General features: G+C 40.2%; 1 protein-coding gene across 5 annotated transcripts; it reads left to right on the top strand.

The window, feature by feature from the left end:
- Positions 1 to 15,238, top strand: LOC141762966 (protein NLRC3-like). Of its 5 annotated transcripts, none has more exons than XM_074627174.1 (12): positions 1 to 369; positions 656 to 692; positions 4,217 to 4,405; positions 4,544 to 4,672; positions 4,797 to 4,961; positions 5,048 to 5,138; positions 9,857 to 10,085; positions 10,801 to 12,601; positions 12,694 to 12,867; positions 13,274 to 13,447; positions 13,526 to 13,572; positions 14,254 to 15,238. In XM_074627174.1, exons 2-12 carry the CDS (start codon positions 664 to 666, stop codon positions 14,811 to 14,813), a joined length of 3,588 nt encoding a protein of 1,195 aa, XP_074483275.1. In that variant the 5' UTR covers positions 1 to 369; positions 656 to 663; the 3' UTR covers positions 14,814 to 15,238. The 5 variants fall into 5 exon arrangements, with proteins under 5 accessions (XP_074483275.1, XP_074483274.1, XP_074483273.1 ...); XM_074627173.1 differs by having other exon boundaries at positions 1 to 379; XM_074627172.1 differs by having other exon boundaries at positions 1 to 464; positions 659 to 692.
- The last annotated feature ends 1,422 nt before the right edge of the window (positions 15,239 to 16,660 follow it).

Genomic DNA, 16,660 nt, shown 5'->3' with positions numbered 1-16,660 from the left:
GGAGAACAGAGGTACTGTAACAGAACCTCCCTGATGGAGAACAGAGGTACTGTAACAGAACCTCCCTGATGGAGAACAGAGGTACTGTAACAGAACCTCCCTGATGGAGAACAGAGGTACTGTAACAGAACCTCCCTGATGGAGCTGTAGCGTCCTCTGCTGGTGAGAGATCACGTGTGTGACCGGAATTACGTCACACAGGTGGGTGTGTCGCGTCTTGTGATCTCTGAGGTGATGAAACAGTTTCTCTTCTTCTCTCCGGTTGTTCCTCTCCAACGTGCCGGTGTTCTCCCGGTATGTGAGGTCAGCTGGATGTCATAGAAACGAGATTAACGGCCGAACCTTACCTGGATACACAGGTAGACACAGGTAGACACAGGTAGATATAATATATATATATATACTGTATATACAGTTTCTACCAGGGAGCGGCCGCTGTGACGTCACCGGCAGATTAATAACAGGTTCCTCTACTCTATCATTATTATTATCATTATTATTATAATTATCATTATTATTATTATTATTATTATCATTATTATTATTATTATAATTATCATTATTATTATTATAATTATTGTTTATTAATGTTTATTATTGTTTATTAATGTTTATTATTGTTTATGATGTTTATTATTGTTTTTGATGTTGACAGCAGGAGACATGAGACCTCCAGTTCTACTGCTGGCGACGTGAGTACTAATACTGATTATCACAGTACTCAGTACTACATAAATACTACAATATAACACAGTATTTACAGAGTGGTAGTAGTACTTTTACTGAAGTAACATTTTCAATGCAGTACTTTAACTGTAACAGAGTATTTTTACTGTGTGGTATTAGTACTTTTACAGTAACAGAGTATTTTTACAGTGTGGTATTAGTACTTTTACTGTAACAGAGTATTTTTACTGTGTGGTAGTAGTACTTTTACAGTAACAGAGTATTTTTACTGTGTGGTATTAGTACTTTTACAGTAACAGAGTATTTTTACTGTGTGGTATTAGTACTTTTACTGTAACAGAGTATTTTTACTGTGTGGTAGTAGTACTTTTACAGTAACAGAGTATTTTTACTGTGTGGTAGTAGTACTTTTACAGTAACAGAGTATTTTTACTGTGTGGTAGTAGTACTTTTACAGTAACAGAGTATTTTTACTGTGTGGTAGTAGTACTTTAACAGTAACAGAGTATTTTTACTGTGTGGTAGTAGTACTTTTACAGTAACAGAGTATTTTTACAGTGTGGTAGTAGTACTTTAACAGTAACAGAGTATTTTTACTGTGTGGTAGTAGTACTTTTACTGTAACAGAGTATCTTTACAGTGTGGTATTAGTACTTTTACTATAACAGAGTATCTTTACAGTGTGGTAGTAGTACTTTTACTGTAACAGAGTATTTTTACTGTGTGGTAGTAGTACTTTTACTGTAACAGAGTATCTTTACAGTGTGGTATTAGTACTTTTACTATAACAGAGTATCTTTACAGTGTGGTAGTAGTACTTTTACTGTAACAGAGTATTTTTACTGTGTGGTAGTAGTACTTTTACAGTAACAGAGTATTTTTACAGTGTGGTATTAGTACTTTTACAGTAACAGAGTATTTTTACTGTGTGGTAGTAGTACTTTTACAGTAACAGAGTATTTTTACTGTGTGGTAGTAGTACTTTAACAGTAACAGAGTATTTTTACTGTGTGGTAGTAGTACTTTTACAGTAACAGAGTATTTTTACAGTGTGGTAGTAGTACTTTAACAGTAACAGAGTATTTTTACTGTGTGGTAGTAGTACTTTTACTGTAACAGAGTATCTTTACAGTGTGGTATTAGTACTTTTACTATAACAGAGTATCTTTACAGTGTGGTATTAGTACTTTTACTGTAACAGAGTATCTTTACAGTGTGGTATTAGTACTTTTACTGTAACAGAGTATTTTTACTGTGTGGTAGTAGTACTTTTACAGTAACAGAGTATTTGTACAGTGTGGTAGTAGTACTTTTACAGTAACAGAGTATTTTTACTGTGTGGTAGTAGTACTTTTACAGTAACAGAGTATTTTTACTGTGTGGTAGTAGTACTTTTACTGTAACAGAGTATTTTTACTGTGTGGTAGTAGTACTTTTACTGTAACAGAGTATTTTTACTGTGTGGTAGTAGTACTTTTACAGTAACAGAGTATTTTTACTGTGTGGTAGTAGTACTTTTACTGTAACAGAGTATTTGTACAGTGTGGTAGTAGTACTTTTACTGTAACAGAGTATTTGTACAGTGTGGTAGTAGTACTTTTACTGTAACAGAGTATTTTTACTGTGTGGTAGTAGTACTTTTACAGTAACAGAGTATTTTTACAGTGTGGTATTAGTACTTTTACAGTAACAGAGTATTTTTACTGTGTGGTAGTAGTACTTTTACAGTAACAGAGTATTTTTACTGTGTGGTAGTAGTACTTTAACAGTAACAGAGTATTTTTACTGTGTGGTAGTAGTACTTTTACAGTAACAGAGTATTTTTACTGTGTGGTAGTAGTACTTTTACTGTAACAGAGTATCTTTACAGTGTGGTATTAGTACTTTTACTATAACAGAGTATCTTTACAGTGTGGTATTAGTACTTTTACTGTAACAGAGTATCTTTACAGTGTGGTATTAGTACTTTTACTATAACAGAGTATCTTTACAGTGTGGTATTAGTACTTTTACTGTAACAGAGTATCTTTACAGTGTGGTATTAGTACTTTTACAGTAACAGAGTATCTTTACAGCGTGGTATTAGTACTTTTACTGTAACAGAGTATCTTTACAGTGTGGTATTAGTACTTTTACAGTAACAGAGTATCTTTACAGCGTGGTATTAGTACTTTTACTGTAACAGAGTATCTTTACAGTGTGGTATTAGTACTTTTACAGTAACAGAGTATCTTTACAGCGTGGTATTAGTACTTTTACTGTAACAGAGTATCTTTACAGTGTGGTATTAGTACTTTTACTGTAACAGAGTATCTTTACAGTGTGGTATTAGTACTTTTACTATAACAGAGTATCTTTACAGCGTGGTATTAGTACTTTTACTGTAACAGAGTATTTTTACAGTGTGGTATTAGTACTTTTACTGTAACAGAGTATCTTTACAGCGTGGTATTAGTACTTTTACTATAACAGAGTATCTTTACAGCGTGGTATTAGTACTTTTACTGTAACAGAGTATTTTTACAGTGTGGTATTAGTACTTTTACTGTAACAGAGTATCTTTACAGTGTGGTATTAGTACTTTTACTGTAACAGAGTATCTTTACAGTGTGGTATTAGTACTTTTACTATAACAGAGTATCTTTACAGCGTGGTATTAGTACTTTTACTGTAACAGAGTATTTTTACACTGTGGTAGTAGTACTTTTACTGTAACAGAGTATTTTTACAGTGTGGTAGTAGTACTTTTACAGTAACAGAGTATTTGTACAGTGTGGTAGTAGTACTTTTACAGTAACAGAGTATTTGTACAGTGTGGTAGTAGTACTTTTACTGTAACAGAGTATTTGTACAGTGTGGTAGTAGTACTTTAACTGTAACAGAGTATTTGTACAGTGTGGTAGTAGTACTTTTACAGTAACAGAGTATTTGTACAGTGTGGTAGTAGTACTTTTACAGTAACAGAGTATTTGTACAGTGTGGTAGTAGTACTTTAACTGTAACAGAGTATTTGTACAGTGTGGTAGTAGTACTTTTACAGTAACAGAGTATTTGTACAGTGTGGTAGTAGTACTTTAACTGTAACAGAGTATTTGTACAGTGTGGTAGTAGTACTTTTACTGTAACAGAGTATTTGTACAGTGTGGTAGTAGTACTTTAACTGTAACAGAGTATTTGTACAGTGTGGTAGTAGTACTTTTACAGTAACAGAGTATTTGTACAGTGTGGTAGTAGTACTTTAACTGTAACAGAGTATTTGTACAGTGTGGTAGTAGTACTTTTACAGTAACAGAGTATTTGTACAGTGTGGTAGTAGTACTTTTACAGTAACAGAGTATTTGTACAGTGTGGTAGTAGTACTTTACTGTAGTAAAGTATCAGTACTCTGTCTCTCAGGATCAGAGTGTCTTGATGTACTTTATTGTGAAAGGCTGCAGAGACAGGAAGTGACTGAACTACTTCCTGCTGGTTTCTGAAGCTTTTACTTTGTTAAAAACTAAAAACTGAATATTCCTCTCTGGTCTACCAGGATCTATCAAAGACCAGACCTCCCTGATCCTGGACCTGGATGGGGACCTGGACCTGATCCTGGACCTGATCCTGATCCTGATCCTGATCCTGATCCTGGACCCGGAGCCAGCTGTGTGTCCTTAAAGAGCAACCAGTCAAAGGGGGAACCTCTGGCGTTTAAAGATGGATTCTTCAGTCCTGAACCGAGGTGGTCTGTCTGGTCCTGATCCAGATCCTCTGATACCCCTTAAATCTACAGCAATGCATCATGGTCTATGAGAGATTTACTGATTTCATTTAGTGGGTCTGAAGACTAACAAGTGGATTTCCATCCCTGGTTCCTCAGGATCCATCAGAGACCAGAGCTACCTGGACCTGGACCTGGACCTGGACCCAGCTGTGTGTCCTTAAAGAGCAACCAGTCAAAGGGGGAACCTCTGGCATTTAAAGATGGATTCTTCAGTGCTGAACCGAGGTGATCTGTTAAGACCTGGACTAGTCTGGTCCTGATCCAGATCCAGATCCTCTGATACCCCTTTATATCCTGCTGGCTGCTTTAATTCAACTTAACAAGTGGATTTCCCTCCCTGGTTCCTCAGGATCCATCAGAGACCAGAGCTACCTGGACCTGGACCTGGACCTGGACCTGGACCTGGACCTGGACCTGGACCTGGACCTGGACCCAGCTGTGTGTCCTTAAAGAGCAACCAGTCAAAGGGGGAACCTCTGGCGTTTAAAGATGGCCGCCCCTCAGTCACGCCGAGGTCAGACAAAATATACGAGAACAAAATGTAGGTTCTTCTAAAGAACGGTGATTAATGAGGTCTGACTGTTGATGGTTGGTCCTCAGACTGGACCAGGACCAGGACCAGCAGAGCTCAGAGGGTCCCAGAGGTCCGCCTGCCCAGCAGCATCAGTCACATCTGGACTCTGTTATTATGGTCTGTACATACTTTCACACCTGTTCTGTTCACACTCCCCTCCATCCTGAACCCCTCAGACCAGATCAGAGGTTTATAGATCAGATCAGAGGTTTATAGACCAGATCAGAGGTTTATAGACCAGATCAGTGGTTTATAGACCAGTGGTTTATAGACCAGATCAGTGGTTTATAGATCAGTGGTTTATAGACCAGATCAGTGGTTTATAGACCAGATCAGAGGTTTATAGATCAGATCAGTGGTTTATAGATCAGATCAGTGGTTTATAGACCAGATCAGTGGTTTATAGACCAGATCAGAGGTTTATAGACCAGATCAGTGGTTTATAGATCAGATCAGTGGTTTATAGACCAGATCAGTGGTTTATAGATCAGTGGTTTATAGACCAGATCAGTGGTTTATAGACCAGATCAGAGGTTTATAGACCAGATCAGAGGTTTATAGATCAGATCAGTGGTTTATAGATCAGATCAGTGGTTTATAGACCAGATCAGTGGTTTATAGACCAGATCAGAGGTTTATAGACCAGATCAGTGGTTTATAGATCAGATCAGTGGTTTATAGATCAGTGGTTTATAGATCAGATCAGTGGTTTATAGATCAGATCAGTGGTTTATAGACCAGATCAGTGGTTTATAGACCAGATCAGAGGTTTATAGACCAGATCAGTGGTTTGTAGATCAGATCAGTGGTTTGTAGATCAGATCAGTGGTTTGTAGATCAGATCAGTGGTTTATAGACCAGATCAGAGGTTTATAGACCAGATCAGTGGTTTATAGATCAGATCAGTGGTTTATAGATCAGATCAGTGGTTTATAGATCAGATCAGTGGTTTATAGATCAGTGGTTTATAGATCAGATCAGTGGTTTATAGTTCAGATCAGTGGTTTATAGACCAGATCAGTGGTTTATAGACCAGATCAGTGGTTTATAGATCAGATCAGTGGTTTATAGATCAGATCAGTGGTTTATAGATCAGTGGTTTATAGATCAGATCAGTGGTTTATAGTTCAGATCAGTGGTTTATAGATCAGATCAGTGGTTTATAGATCAGATCAGTGGTTTATAGATCAGTGGTTTATAGATCAGATCAGTGGTTTATAGATCAGTGGTTTATAGATCAGATCAGTGGTTTAAAGATCAGATCAGTGGTTTATAGATCAGATCAGTGATTTATAGATCAGATCAGTGGTTTATAGATCAGATCAGTGGTTTATAGTTCAGATCAGTGGTTTATAGTTCAGATCAGTGGTTTATAGATCAGTGGTTTATAGATCAGATCAGTGGTTTATAGATCAGTGGTTTATAGTTCAGATCAGTGGTTTGTAGATCAGATCAGTGGTTTATAGATCAGTGGTTTATAGATCAGTGGTTTATAGATCAGTGGTTTATAGATCAGTGGTTTATAGTTCAGATCAGTGGTTTGTAGATCAGATCAGTGGTTTATAGATCAGTGGTTTATAGATCAGTGGTTTATAGATCAGTGGTTTATAGATCAGTGGTTTATAGTTCAGATCAGTGGTTTATAGATCAGATCAGTGGTTTATAGTTCAGATCAGTGGTTTATAGACCAGATCAGTGGTTTATAGATCAGATCAGTGGTTTATAGTTCAGATCAGTGGTTTATAGATCAGATCAGTGGTTTATAGACCAGATCAGTGGTTTATAGATCAGATCAGTGGTTTATAGATCAGATCAGTGGTTTATAGATCAGATCATTGGTTTATAGATCAGATCAGTGGTTTATAGACCAGATCAGTGGTTTATAGACCAGATCAGTGGTTTAAAGACCAGATCAGTGGTTTATAGATCAGATCAGTGGTTTATAGACCAGATCAGTGGTTTATAGATCAGATCAGTGGTTTATAGATCAGATCAGTGGTTTATAGATCAGTGGTTTATAGATCAGATCAGTGGTTTATAGATCAGATCAGTGGTTTATAGACCAGATCAGAGGTTTATAGTTCAGATCAGTGGTTTATAGATCAGATCAGTGGTTTATAGTTCAGATCAGTGGTTTATAGATCAGTGGTTTATAGATCAGATCAGTGGTTTATAGACCAGATCAGTGGTTTATAGATCAGATCAGTGGTTTATAGTTCAGATCAGTGGTTTATAGATCAGTGGTTTATAGATCAGATCAGTGGTTTATAGTTCAGATCAGTGGTTTATAGATCAGATCAGTGGTTTATAGACCAGATCAGTGGTTTATAGATCAGATCAGTGGTTTATAGACCAGATCAGTGGTTTATAGATCAGATCAGTGGTTTATAGATCAGTGGTTTATAGATCAGATCAGTGGTTTATAGATCAGATCAGTGGTTTATAGATCAGATCAGTGGTTTATAGTTCAGATCAGTGGTTTATAGACCAGATCAGTGGTTTATAGATCAGATCAGTGGTTTATAGATCAGTGGTTTATAGATCAGATCAGTGGTTTATAGATCAGATCAGTGGTTTATAGACCAGATCAGAGGTTTATAGTTCAGATCAGTGGTTTATAGATCAGATCAGTGGTTTATAGTCCAGATCAGTGGTTTATAGATCAGTGGTTTATAGATCAGATCAGTGGTTTATAGACCAGATCAGTGGTTTATAGATCAGATCAGTGGTTTATAGTTCAGATCAGTGGTTTATAGATCAGTGGTTTATAGATCAGATCAGTGGTTTATAGTTCAGATCAGTGGTTTATAGATCAGTGGTTTATAGATCAGATCAGTGGTTTATAGATCAGATCAGTGGTTTATAGATCAGATCAGTGGTTTATAGATTAGTGGTTTATAGATCAGTGGTTTATAGTTCAGATCAGAGGTTTATAGTTCAGATCAGTGGTTTATAGATCAGATCAGTGGTTTATAGTTCAGATCAGTGGTTTATAGATAATTTGGTTTATAGATCAGATCAGTGGTTTATAGATCAGATCAGTGGTTTATAGATCAGATCAGTGGTTTATAGACCAGATCAGTGGTTTATAGATCAGATCAGTGGTTTATAGATCAGATCAGTGGTGTATAGTTCAGATCAGTGGTTTATAGATCAGTGGTTTATAGATCAGATCAGTGGTTTATAGATCAGATCAGTGGTTTATAGATCAGATCAGTGGTTTATAGATCAGATCAGTAGTTTATAGATCAGATCAGTGGTGTATAGTTCAGATCAGTGGTTTATAGACCAGATCAGTGGTTTATAGATCAGAGCAATGGTTTATAGATCAGATCAGTGGTTTATAGTTCAGATCAGTGGTTTATAGATCAGTGGTTTATAGATCAGATCAGTGGTTTATAGATCAGATCAGTGGTTTATAGATCAGATCAGTGGTTTATAGACCAGATCAGTGGTTTAAAGATCAGATCAGTGGTTTATAGATCAGATCAGTGGTTTATAGATCAGTGGTTTATAGACCAGATCAGTGGTTTATAGATCAGATCAGTGGTTTATAGATCAGATCAGTGGTTTATAGATCAGATCAGTGGTGTATAGTTCAGATCAGTGGTTTATAGATCAGATCAGTGGTTTATAGATCAGTGGTTTATAGACCAGATCAGTGGTTTATAGATCAGATCAGTGGTGTATAGTTCAGATCAGTGGTTTATAGACCAGATCAGTGGTTTATAGACCAGATCAGTGGTTTAAAGACCAGATCAGTGGTTTATAGATCAGATCAGTGGTTTATAGATCAGAGTGGTTTATAGATCAGATCAGTGGTTTATAGACCAGATCAGAGGTTTATAGTTCAGATCAGTGGTTTATAGACCAGATCAGAGGTTTATAGTTCAGATCAGTGGTTTATAGTTCAGATCAGTGGTTTATAGATCAGTGGTTTATAGATCAGATCAGTGGTTTATAGATCAGATCAGTGGTTTATAGTTCAGATCAGTGGTTTATAGATCAGATCAGTGGTTTATAGATCAGTGGTTTATAGATCAGATCAGTGGTTTATAGATCAGATCAGTGGTTTATAGATCAGATCAGTGGTTTATAGTTCAGATCAGTGGTTTATAAATCAGTGGTTTATAGATCAGATCAGTGGTTTATAGACCAGATCAGAGGTTTATAGACCAGATCAGTGGTTTATAAACCAGATCAGTGGTTTATAGATCAGATCAGAGGTTTATAGACCAGATCAGTGGTTTATAGATCAGATCAGTGGTTTATAGATCAGATCAGTGGTTTATAAACCAGATCAGAGGTTTATAGACCAGATCAGAGGTTTATAGACCAGATCAGTGGTTTATAAACCAGATCAGTGGTTTATAGATCAGATCAGAGGTTTATAGACCAGATCAGTGGTTTATAGATCAGATCAGTGGTTTATAGATCAGATCAGTGGTTTATAAACCAGATCAGAGGTTTATAGACCAGATCAGAGGTTTATAGACCAGATCAGTGGTTTATAAACCAGATCAGTGGTTTATAGATCAGATCAGAGGTTTATAGACCAGATCAGTGGTTTATAGACCAGATCAGTGGTTTATAGACCAGATCAGAGGTTTATAAACCAGATCAGTGGTTTATAGATCAGATCAGAGGTTTATAGACCAGATCAGTGGTTTATAGACCAGATCAGTGGTTTATAGATCAGATCAGTGGTTTATAAACCAGATCAGAGGTTTATAGACCAGATCAGTGGTTTATAGATCAGATCAGTGGTTTATAAACCAGATCAGTGGTTTATAGATCAGATCAGTGGTTTATAATCTGAATATATTCTGTTCCAGCTGCTGGAGGACAACATCGTCACTTTTGTGAAGAACGAGCTAAAGACGATCCAGAAGGTTCTGAGGCCAGATTACCCAGAATGCTTAGAGAGTGAGAGGGAGGATGAGGAGGTGCTGGACGGTGAGGATGAGGAGCAGAGGAGGAGCAGCAGAGAGGCATTTCTGAAGATCACACTGAACTTCCTGAGGAGGATGAAGCAGGAGGAGCTGGCTGACTGTCTGCAGAGACGTAAGAACATTTATTATATAAACTGTTTATTAAATAGAACATTTATTATATAGAACGTTTATTATGGTCTGGCTTGGGAACGCCTTGGGGTCCCCCAGGAAGAGTTTGGAAAGCGTTGCTGAGGAGGGGGATGTCTGGAATTCCCTGCTATGACTGCGACCCGGCCCCGGATCAGAGGAAGGTGATGGATGGATGACATCTGGAAGGAGCTCGGAGTAGAGCCATTGCTCCTTCATGTTGAAAAGAACCAGTTGAGGTTGTTGAACATCTGATCAGGATCCTCCTGGGTGGAGGTTTTCAGGGTACGTCCAGCTGGTAGGAGATCCTGGAGGTGACCCAGAACACTCTGGGGAGATAGTTTATCTCATCTGGGATGTCTGGAATACCCTGCTAAGCCTGCTACCACCACGACCCAGCCCGGATAAGATGGATGGATGGACATGTTTCTTTGATTCCTTGCATCATTCCTCGCGTCTTCAGTGGGAGGGACTTAGATACAAAGAAAAGATGCAAGTGAGGTACCCCAGGACCCATTATGAGGTTTGCCTAGAGATTTTGAGTCTTCTCTGTGGGTACTGACTCAAGGATTGACCCCTAAACTATAAGGTTTAGATACGGTACCTTACATCTTCAGCCACCGTCATTTCTCAGAACTGTTAGTCTTTGTTTTGGCTCTTATTCGGTGTGTAAGCAGTGATGTTACTTGTTCTTCCAGAATCTCCTTCCATGTGCCAGATTAACCTCAAGTCTAACCTGAAGGAGAAGTTCCAGTGTGTGTTTGAGGGGATCGCTAAAGCAGGAAACCCAACCCTTCTGAATCAGATCTACACAGAGCTCTACATCACAGAGGGAGGGACTGCAGAGGTCAATGTTGAACACGAGGTCAGACAGATTGAAACAGCATCCAGGAAACCAGACAGACCAGAAACAACAATCAGACAAGAAGACATCTTTAAAGCCTCACCTGGAAGAGATGAACCAATCAGAACAGTGATGACAAAGGGAGTGGCTGGCATCGGGAAAACAGTCTTAACACAGAAGTTCACTCTGGACTGGGCTGAAGACAAAGCCAACCAGGACATCCAGTTCACATTTCCATTCACTTTCAGGGAGCTGAATGTGCTGAAAGAGAAGAAGTACAGCTTGGTGGAACTTGTTCATCACTTCTTTACTGAAACCAAAGAAGCAGGAATCTGCAGGTTTGAAGAGTTCCCGGTTGTGTTCATCTTTGACGGTCTGGATGAGTGTCGACTTCCTCTGGACTTCCACAACAACAAGATCCTGACTGATGTAACAGAGTCCACCTCAGTGGATGTGCTGCTGACAAACCTCATCAGGGGGAAACTGCTTCCCTCTGCTCACATCTGGATAACCACACGACCTGCAGCAGCCAATCAGATCCCTCCTGAGTGTGTTGACATGGTGACAGAGGTCAGAGGGTTCACCGACCCACAGAAGGAGGAGTACTTCAGGAAGAGATCCAGAGATAAGGAGCAGACCAGAGCAATCATCTCCCACATCAAGACATCACGAAGCCTCCACATCATGTGCCACATCCCGGTCTTCTGCTGGATCACTGCTACAGTTCTGGAGGAGGTGTTGAAGACCAGAGAGGGAGGAGAGCTGCCCAAGACCCTGACTGAGATGTACATCCACTTCCTGGTGGTTCAGTCCAAAGTGAAGAACATCAAGTATGATGGAGGAACTGAGACAGATTCACACTGGAGTCCAGAGAGCAGGAAGATGATCAATTCTCTGGGAAAACTGGCTTTTGATCAGCTGCAGAAAGGCAACCTGATCTTCTACGAATCGGACCTGACAGAGTGTGGCATCGATACCAGAGCAGCCTCAGTGTACTCAGGAGTGTTCACACAGGTCTTTAAAGAGGAGAGAGGACTGTACCAGGACATGGTGTTCTGCTTCGTCCATCTGAGTGTTCAGGAGTTTCTGGCTGCTCTCCATGTCCATCAGACCTTCTTCAACTCTGGAGTCAATCTGATGGCAGAAGAACAAAAAACCTCCTGGCTGTCTGAAGTCTTCAGAGACAAACCTAAACCAACACATCTCTACCAGAGTGCTGTGGACAAGGCCTTACGGAGTCCAAACGGACACCTGGACTTGTTCCTCCGCTTCCTCCTGGGTCTGTCACAAGACACCAATCAGACTCTCCTACGTGGTCTGTTGACAAAGACAGGAAGTAGCTCAGAAACCAATCAGGAAACAGTCCAGTACATCAAGAAGAAGGTTGAGCAGAACCCTGATCCAGAGAGGAGCATCAATATGTTCCACTGTCTGAATGAACTGAATGATCGTTCTCTGGTGGAGGAGATCCAACAGTACCTGAGTTCAGGAAGTCTCTCAACAGGTAAACTGTCTCCTGCTCAGTGGTCAGCTCTGGTCTTCATCTTACTGTCATCAGGAGAAGATCTGGACGTGTTTGACCTGAAGAAATACTCTGCTTCAGAGGAGGCTCTTCTGAGGCTGCTGCCGGTGGTCAAAGCCTCCAACAAAGCTCTGTAAGTAGGATTTATTCATCATTAAATACTGCTGCTATCTTTCAACAGGAGTAAACAATAAATAACTTGTTTCCTTACTGTTGTCTCTCCAGACTGAGCGGCTGTAACCTCTCAGAGAGAAGCTGTGCAGCTCTGTCCTCAGTTCTCAGCTCCCAGTCCTCCAGTCTGAGACACCTAGACCTGAGTAACAACGACCTGCAGGATTCAGGACTGAAGCTCCTGTCTGCTGGACTGAAGAGTCCACATTGTAAACTGGATACTCTCAGGTCAGAGCAGTTCTGCTTTTTTCTGTGTTGTTTGAACAGGTTTTTTTTATCTTTAGGGGTCACAGTCACGTTAAAATCTGCAGAAATCTGGCTTGTTCTAGGGCCAGTACTTGCTCCTTTCCGGTAGGTCTGATGTCTATATGGAAGTTATTCCAGAGGAAGGGACAGACAGGAGGTTTTGAGTTTGGATTTAAAGACCGCCACAGAATCAGACTGTCTGATGTCCATAGTGAGGTTATTCCAGAGGAAGGGACGGACAGGAGGTTTTGAGTTTGGATTTAAAGGCCTCCACAGAATCAGACTGAGATAGATCTGTAAAACCAACGGGTAAAACAATATGCAGATGATGTGCTATTTTATATATTAGACTAAACCTGTCCTTCTTCTTCTATTGTTTTGTTTGCAGGCTGTCTGGCTGTCTGATCACAGAGGAAGGTTTTACATCTCTGGCCTCAGCTCTGACCTCTAACCCCTCCCTTCTGAGAGAGCTGGACCTGACCTACAACCATCCAGGAGACTCTGGAGGGAAGGTGTTGTCAGCTGGACTGGAGGATCCACACTGGAGCCTGAACTCTCTCCGGTATGAAGAGGCATTGTGTGGACTCATTATTGAGCATAACAAAGAGAAATTGTTTTTCTGACTTTATTACTCTTTCAGAGTGGACCGCGGTGGAGTCCAGTGGTTGAAACCAGGCTTGAAGAAGTGTAAGTTTGCTAACCTTTACTCACCATCCCCTAACTAATGGCATTTTTATTTTTCACTTAGTTTACCTACCTTTTTCACTTAGTTTACATACATATTTCACTCAGTTTACATACATATTTTAATCAGTTTATCTACATATTTTACTTAGTTTATCTACCTTTTTTTACTTAGTTTACGTGCATATTCTATTTAGTTTAGCAACATATTTTACGTAGTTTACCTGTTTACTTTACTTAGTTTATCTAAATATTTCACTTCGTTTACCTGTTTATTTTACGTACATATTTTTACTTAGTTTACTTACTTACTGTATTTTACTTAGTTTACCTGTTTATTTTGCTAACCTTTACTCACGATCCCCTAACTAATGGTATTTTTATTTTTCACTTACTTTACCTACCTTTTTTACTTAGTTTACGTACATATTTCACTTAGTTTACCTGTTTATTTTGCTTAGTTTACATACTTACTGTATTTTACTTAGTTTACCTACGTTTTTCACTTAGATTACATTTGTTTTTTTACTTAATTTACCTGTTTATTTTTACTTAGTTTACATACTTACTGTATTTTACTTAGTTTACCTGTTTATTTTGCTAACCTTTACTCACGATCCCCTAACTAATGGTATTTGTATTTGTATTTATTTAGTCAGTAATAATCTGAACTCCCTCCATCAGATTCCTGTGACCTCACTCTGGACCCGACCACGGCTCACAGGTTCCTCAAACTGTCTGAAAACAGCCGCCGGGTGACGGATCTGAGGAAGGAGCACCGGTACCCGGACCACCCGGAGAGGTTCGACTACTGGCCTCAGGTGCTGTGTGAAGCCGGTCTGACCGGTCGCTGTTACTGGGAGGTGGAGTGGGAGAGTAAGGTTTACGTGGCGGTGAGTTACCGGGGAATCGGACGCAGCGGAGACGGCGACGGCTCCAAGTTCGGAGGGAACGATCGGTCCTGGTGTCTGACCTGCACCGACGGGGGGTTCAACGCCTGGCACGACAACAACGGGACGCTCATCCCTCTTCCCTCCTCTTCCTCCTCCTCTTCCTCCTCTAACAGGGTAGCGGTCTATGTGGACTGTCCTGCTGGGATTCTGTCCTTCTACAGAGTCTCCTCGGACTCTCTGACCCACCTCCACACCTTCAGCACCACCTTCACTGAACCTCTTTATCCGGGCTTCGGGTTCGGGGTCAAGTTGAACGCCTCAGCGTTTCTGTGCCCCGTAGCGGGGCTGTAGTGGTTCCGGACTGATCCGGGTCTGGTCCAGTCTGGGTCAGTTAAACCGGGTCTAATCTGATCTGGTCTTCAGGTCCAGTCGCTGCCTGTCGTTCTCAGAAACATTGTTAATGTTCCTTCTGTAGGGCCACACATTCACATGAATGGTCTCTATATTCATTCTATATGGAATTATATCACTGTCTGATGGATCCCCCTGTGTGTTAGAATCACTGTCTGATGGATCCCCCTGTGTGTTAGAATCACTGTCTGATGGATCCCCCTGTGTGTTAGAATCACTGTCTGATGGATCCCCGTGTGTGTTAGAATCACTGTCTGATGGATCCCCGTGTGTGTTAGAATCACTGTCTGATGGATCCCCCCTGTGTGTTAGAATCACTGTCTGATGGATCCCCGTGTGTGTTAGAATCACTGTCTGATGGATCCCCGTGTGTGTTAGAATCACTGTCTGATGGATCCCCGTGTGTGTTAGAATCACTGTCTGATGGATCCCCCTGTGTGTTAGAATCACTGTCTGATGGATCCCCCTGTGTGTTAGAATCACTGTCTGATGGATCCCCCTGTGTGTTAGAATCACTGTCTGATGGATCCCCGTGTGTGTTAGAATCACTGTCTGATGGATCCCCGTGTGTGTTAGAATCACTGTCTGATGGATCCCCCCTGTGTGTTAGAATCACTGTCTGATGGATCCCCGTGTGTGTTAGAATCACTGTCTGATGGATCCCCGTGTGTGTTAGAATCACTGTCTGATGGATCCACCTGTGTGTTAGAATCACTGTCTGATGGATCCCCCTGTGTGTTAGAATCACTGTCTGATGGATCCCCGTGTGTGTTAGAATCACTGTCTGATGGATCCCCGTGTGTGTTAGAATCACTGTCTGATGGATCCCCGTGTGTGTTAGAATCACTGTCTGATGGATCCCCCTGTATGTTAGAATCACTGTCTGATGGATCCCCCTGTGTGTTAGAATCACTGTCTGATGGATCCCCGTGTGTGTTAGAATCACTGTCTGATGGATCCCCGTGTGTGTTAGAATCACTGTCTGATGGATCCCCGTGTGTGTTAGAATCACTGTCTGATGGATCCCCCTGTGTGTTAGAATCACTGTCTGATGGATCCCCGTGTGTGTTAGAATCACTGTCTGATGGATCCCCCTGTATGTTAGAATCACTGTCTGATGGATCCCCCTGTGTGTTAGAATCACTGTCTGATGGATCCCCGTGTGTGTTAGAATCACTGTCTGATGGATCCCCGTGTGTGTTAGAATCACTGTCTGATGGATCCCCCTGTGTGTTAGAATCACTGTCTGATGGATCCCTGTGTGTGTTAGAATCACTGTCTGATGGATCCCCGTGTGTGTTAGAATCACTGTCTGATGGATCCCCCTGTGTGTTAGAATCACTGTCTGATGGATCCCCCTGTGTGTTAGAATCACTGTCTGATGGATCCCCCTGTGTGTTAGAATCACTGTCTGATGGATCCCTGTGTGTGTTAGAATCACTGTCTGATGGATGGTATACAACTATGTCAGTTACATGTAATATTATATTAATACTTTAAATGTAATAAGAGTTTGTATTGACCTAATCTCGTGATCTGATCCTCTGCAGGAGATGAGGAATCCTGAGCTTTGTTTACTTATTTATTTAATATTTTATTAGCGTTGTTTTCTTTCATAATGATGTAATTTATTTAAATGCTGTCGATGTATAAACTCTGATATATAGACGACATATTAAATTAGTTTAATGAGATCTCAACTCGTCTTCTTTTATCTTAGAAAAGGTCAGATTAAGAATATTTATCATGATTATTTTAAGAACAGCGAATCATTAAAAAATAAACAA

This window comes from Sebastes fasciatus, chromosome 24 (assembly GCF_043250625.1).
Source record: "Sebastes fasciatus isolate fSebFas1 chromosome 24, fSebFas1.pri, whole genome shotgun sequence".
Lineage (NCBI taxonomy): Eukaryota > Metazoa > Chordata > Actinopteri > Perciformes > Sebastidae > Sebastes > Sebastes fasciatus.
This window is presented reverse-complemented; position numbering and strand designations above follow the sequence as displayed.

Coding starts and splice junctions, on each gene's coding strand:
- LOC141762966 (XM_074627174.1), top strand. CDS start 664: ATGAGACCTCCAGTTCTACTGCTGGCGAC. Junction 12,602..12,693: donor AAAGCCTCCAACAAAGCTCT/GTAAGTAGGATT, acceptor TTGTCTCTCCAG/ACTGAGCGGCTGTAACCTCT. Junction 13,448..13,525: donor TGGAGCCTGAACTCTCTCCG/GTATGAAGAGGC, acceptor TTACTCTTTCAG/AGTGGACCGCGGTGGAGTCC.